The 5057-nt window shown below is 53.5% G+C and overlaps 1 protein-coding gene across 7 annotated transcripts in view; it reads left to right on the forward strand.

Moving 5' to 3' along the window:
* Positions 1–724: 724 nt before the first annotated feature.
* Positions 725–5057, forward strand: part of PLSCR3 (phospholipid scramblase 3) — a 7250-nt gene continuing 2917 nt past the window's right edge. For 2 of the 7 annotated variants that reach the window (XM_019664995.1, XM_019664999.1), the window contains exons 1-5: positions 2784–3167; positions 3435–3667; positions 3761–3803; positions 3907–4127; positions 4499–4660. In XM_019664995.1, the coding sequence (XP_019520540.1) occupies positions 3161–3167; positions 3435–3667; positions 3761–3803; positions 3907–4127; positions 4499–4660 (666 nt within the window). In that variant the 5' untranslated portion in view covers positions 2784–3160. The other 5 variants (XM_019664998.1, XM_019665001.1, XM_019664996.1 and 2 more) reach the window with 4 other exon arrangements.

Here is a 5057-nt window from a genome sequence, read left to right on the forward strand (position 1 = left end):
ATATTTCACACCACCTTTTTAGCACTTCCAAATAGTAAACTTGGTTAACTGTTTGTCCAGTTGGTACAAATCCATAATGAATAATCCCTCTCATAGCAAAAAAGGTTAGCAACATCATTGCAAGAAGTTCTCAACTTAATTGTCAGACCTCTTAAGCCCTTTAAAACATAATTTGATACAATGTATTCAGTATTACAAGCAGATACTGAGGTTGGCTTGTTTTGCCTTTGGGGACTGGTAAGACTTCCATTTACCTGCTGGGTTTTCAGCATACATAGTTCACCAAAAAAAACCAGGACAAGATCATACTGGAACAAGTCAAGAGGGAGGACAGGAGTGTTTGGAGCTCAGGATGGAGTGGGCAGCAGGAAAAGACCAAACAGTAAGGTTGGAGCCCGCACTGTGAAGAGTCTCCTGGGCCAAGCCTGAGTCAACTTTAACTGCCCTTTTCCTCACATCCTATACCCAAGTCATCATCAAGTCCTGCTGGCTCAAAGGCATAACCGGAATCTGACCATTTCTCACCACCTCTATTCCTACCACTCTGGCTCCTGGTCCAAGCCACTATCAAATCTTACCTAGCTTTTTGCAAGAACTTCCTTCTGCCCTTGCCTACCTACAGCCTACTCTGGATAAAGGAGGGAGGGAGGGAGGGAGGGAGGTAGGGAAGGAGGGAGGGAGAGAGAGAGAGAGAGAGAGAGAGAGAGAGAGAGAGAGAGAGAGAGAGAGAGATTTCTAACACAGTAGTTCTCAGCCTTAGCTGCACATTAAAATCTGCTGGGGAATTCTCAAAAAGTTCTTATGTCTGCACCTCACACCAGATATTCTAAATTAGTTGCTATGAAGTGGGGTCCAGGCAGAGGTATTTTTTAAAGCACCCTGGCTGATTCTAACTTGTGGCCAAAGTTGAGGGCCAGTGTTTCAGTATGTCTCATGTATCTTCTCTGTCCAAACCCTTCAATACTTCCCATTTTACTCAGAGTATAATCCAATGGTCTACAAGGCCTATGTGATCTGGCCTCCTTTCACCTCTTTTGCCTCCCCCTTGTTCATTCTACTCCAGCCACACTGGCCTCCTTTTTGTTCATTGAACAAGTAAGGCACACTTCTGCCTCAAGGCCCTTGCCCTTGTTCCCTTTGCTTGAAACACTCTTCACTTGGAAGTCTGCATGGCTCAATGCTTGACCTCCTTTAGGTTTTTGCTCACCTATCACCTTCTTAGTGATGTCTTCCTAGTCCACCCTCTTTAAAATTGCAACTCCTGCCCACCATTCTGGTTCCTCCTTATTCTTCATAACACTTGTCACCACCTGACTGCTGATATATTTTATTTACATTATCTGTCTCTTCTCCACTAGAATATAAACTCTAGGAAATCAGGAATTTTTCTTTAACTCATATATATTCCTATCACCTTAAATGCTGTCTGGCATACAGTAGGTGCTCACTAAATCTTTGTTGAATAACTGAATTTCTGTATATGTATTTTGGTGGAGGCTGGTCCATGGTTTAGGCCATGTAGAATCTGGGGCACTTAGGGATACCAGGAGCGAGGTCAGGGACTTGGTCTGAAGCAATGATGACTGAAGCTGTGGGAGCAGCTGACCAGCCCAGAGGAACATGGACATGGGGTAAAGGAGCCCCCCAAACCAGATTCTACCCATGTTCATCTTGATGGGTTTCACCTCCATCTGCCTGGTCACCAGACAGGCACCTGGGGTCATCCCAGACTCACTGTCACATGTCATTCTCCCGGAAAAGTTTTGTATTGTCTAAGTACCTCCAAAGTCTGCCACGTCTGTGTCTGCGCTACCACAGCCATCCTCTCCCCCAGCCTGCTGCCAAAAACCCAGCCTGGGTGCCTCCACCATTGTTCTCCACATAGCAGTTTTAATGGTTTTTCTAAAACACAAATTTGATCTCCCTTTCTCTTAAAATCTTTCAGTGGGCTCCGTGCTGTCCTTGAGGCCATGTCCCAGCTCCCGCAGGCCTTCTGTGCAAGTGGACTGGCCTCCCTCTCTAAACTCATCTCTTGCTATTCAGCCTATAGGCCCCCAAAGCACAGGAGGACTTCCTCACACCTGGGGCCTCTGCTCATGACTAAGAAGGGACACGTTTTGGGAGAATTTCCTGCTGACTAGGCTGCCTCCTCTGGTCCTCCTGAACCTAACCTCACACACACTCACTAATGACACTATTTGGCAGCCTATCCGGGCTGGGTGCGCCTGAAGGAAGTACTATCACTGCAAGGCATCGGTGTGGGTCACTGCTGCGTTAAGAAGAGAGAGAGAGGTAGCCCAAGGGAGGTGGAAAGGGAGCCAGGAGCCTGTCCTACAGGCCAATGAGTGAAAGTGAAGGGTGTTCCGCCTCGTCAGCGAGGCCCGAATTGCCCTTGGGAGGAGGAGCCTGGGGTCTTGCGCCGCGCCAGCTACCCTCGCTACCCACCGAGCAGCATTGAGTACTCTGCCGCCTGCAGACCTGGCGGGGGTCGCAGGGATAGATCTCAGCCGGCAGCCGTCTCCGGGCGAACTCCTTCTCTGGCCTTCAGAAGCCGAACGGAAGAGGCGGGGACGCCTACCATGCTAAGAAGCTGGCGGTGCAGGGTCTGCGGCCAAACAGGAGAGCCAGTATCCTTTCTGCGCAGGCGCGCTGCCCAGGCCGGGAAGGGCGGGGCCTGGACGGTCGAGGGGCGGGCCCACATCCTGGGCCCGCCTCCACTAACTCTTTTTTTTTTGCTTCGAGAGTGCTGGGCACCCGGACTATTCTAAGGGCTTCAGGTGAGCGGGGGGCGCAGAGGGGTCAGGAGACCTCCCTCGAGGTCGGGCCGTCGGTCTGATTGCGGGTCCATCTGTCCTGCCGTCTGCCAACACCCGCTTACAAGAAGAATGGGAGAACAAAGGGAGGGGGCGGTTCTGGGGCCCCTGAGGGAATCCAGGGTCCCAGGTACTTCGCCCCGCCCGCTGACACTTTCGGTTTCTCCCCGAGTCAGAGACGCCGCCCAAGAGACCCTGGGCCGGCGCCGGGCGCAGCTGCCTCTCCGTGTTTGCCTGTCCGTCTTTGTGTCTGTCTCTGTGTCTGTCTGGCTGTCTCCGAGCTTGCCTCCACTTTTAGAACTAAGCTTAACGGACACCGACATCCTGCGAACCCTAGCCCCTTTCCTATGGCAGGTAAGTGGGAGCAAGGCCGAGGGTCTCCGTTGTCCCCCCACGGACTTGGGAGCCGGGTGTCGAATGCATCCTTCGGGAATGTGCTCGGACTGGCTAAGTGGGGCCCCTCCCTTCCTCCCAGGCAGCCACCGCCCTGCTCCCCCGCCCCGTCTTTCTCAATCTCTTCCCATCACATTTTCCCCGCAGCCACGCGGTTGCCTGTGGGCTAAGAGAGAAAGGGATGAGGCCGTGAGGCTCTTTCTAATCTACCTCCCCGTCCCTCCACAGGTTACTTGCCCCCCAAAGGCTACGCCCCTTCTCCCCCACCTCCCTATCCTGTGACTGCTGGGTACCCGGACCCTGTCCATCCTGGGTCCGGGCAGGCGCCAGTGCCTGCCCATGTGCCTGCCCCTGCGCCCGGCTTCGCTGTCTTTCCCTCAGCCGGCCCCGGGTCCCCAGGGCCTGCTGCCCCCTTTTTGCCACTGCCCGGGGTGCCTACTGGCCTGGAATTCCTGATGCAGGTGAGTGGGAAGGGGAGAGAGGAGTGATGGGGAGAGGACCAGGGCTTGCAGGCCGGCCAGCTGAGGTGGGCGTGGCCCCTACTCTCTTTCCAGATTGATCAGATCTTGATTCACCAGAAGGCTGAGCGAGTGGAAAGTGAGTGGAAGGACCACTAGGTTTGGCCTCGTGACGGGGGCAGATATAGTGGGCTCTTGGGCAGGAACTGGTGCCTGAGCATCAGCGTGTCACCCCTTGGCAGCGCTCCTAGGCTGGGAGACAAGTAACCGGTATGAACTGCGCTCTGGGGCCGGACAGCCCTTGGGTCAGGCGGCTGAGGAGAGCAACTGCTGTGCTCGTCTGTGCTGTGGCGCCCGCCGGCCCCTGCGTGTCCGCCTGGTGGACCCCGGGGACCGAGAGGTGCTGCGCTTGCTCCGTCCCCTCCACTGTGGCTGCAGCTGCTGCCCCTGTGGCCTCCAGGAGGTGGGCGGGGAGGGATGGGTCAGGGAAAGGTTGGGGTAAGGGGCAGGCCATAATGGGGAGGACCAATGATGGAGCAGCTCCTTCATGAAGCGTGGGAGTGAACAGGTGGGACTGGAGGTCTAATGAGGGTGATGACAGGTGGGACTTGAGGTCTGGTGGAGGGGATGGAAGGTCTTGTTAGGGGAGACAGGTGATAAAGCTGGAGGGGTGGGGAGAGGGGGTGGTCACTTTGTGAGGAGTGAAAAGTATAACTATTGCATTGTTTTGTACACCTAAAACTAATAATTAAAAAAAAAAAAAAAGCTGGAGAGGTCAGAGCTTGGGCCAGGGTGCCTTGGCTCAGCAGTGACCCTATCTGTTTCCCACTCCAGATGGAAGTACAGGCTCCACCCGGCACCACCATTGGTCATGTGCTACAGACCTGGCATCCTTTCCTCCCTAAGTTCTCCATCCAGGACGCTGATCGCCATACAGTCCTGCGAGTGGTGGGGCCCTGCTGGACTTGTGGCTGTGGTACAGACACCAACTTCGAGGTATCAGGAATAAGGAGAAATTCCTGGGAACTTCATAAACTAGAATGGCAGCTTCCATGAGGCAGGATGGCCAACACTAAGGTCAAGACCCTGAGCTCATCAATCCAAATCCACTGTGACTCCTACCACATTTCCAGTGTTCCTCCATTCAGAAATAGAATAGCTCCATGGTCTTATAAAAGCATGACAAAGTGGATTTCATCCTGAGGACCAATGCTAATTGTTAGCGGCAGCCCTATGTTAAGGGGGTAAAGATCTAAGGCCAGGCTGAATTTTTTTTTTTTTTAAGATTTTTATTGGGGTTGGTTAAGAGCTCGCTCAAGAGTTTGAGCTCTGAGCAACAGCGGTTCGAGTCCAGCCCAAGCTGAGCAGCTGCTGAGCTGCCAACAGGTAGCAG

This window comes from Hipposideros armiger, unplaced genomic scaffold, assembly GCF_001890085.2.
Source record: "Hipposideros armiger isolate ML-2016 unplaced genomic scaffold, ASM189008v1 scaffold_431, whole genome shotgun sequence".
In the NCBI taxonomy this organism is placed as follows: Eukaryota; Metazoa; Chordata; class Mammalia; order Chiroptera; family Hipposideridae; genus Hipposideros; species Hipposideros armiger.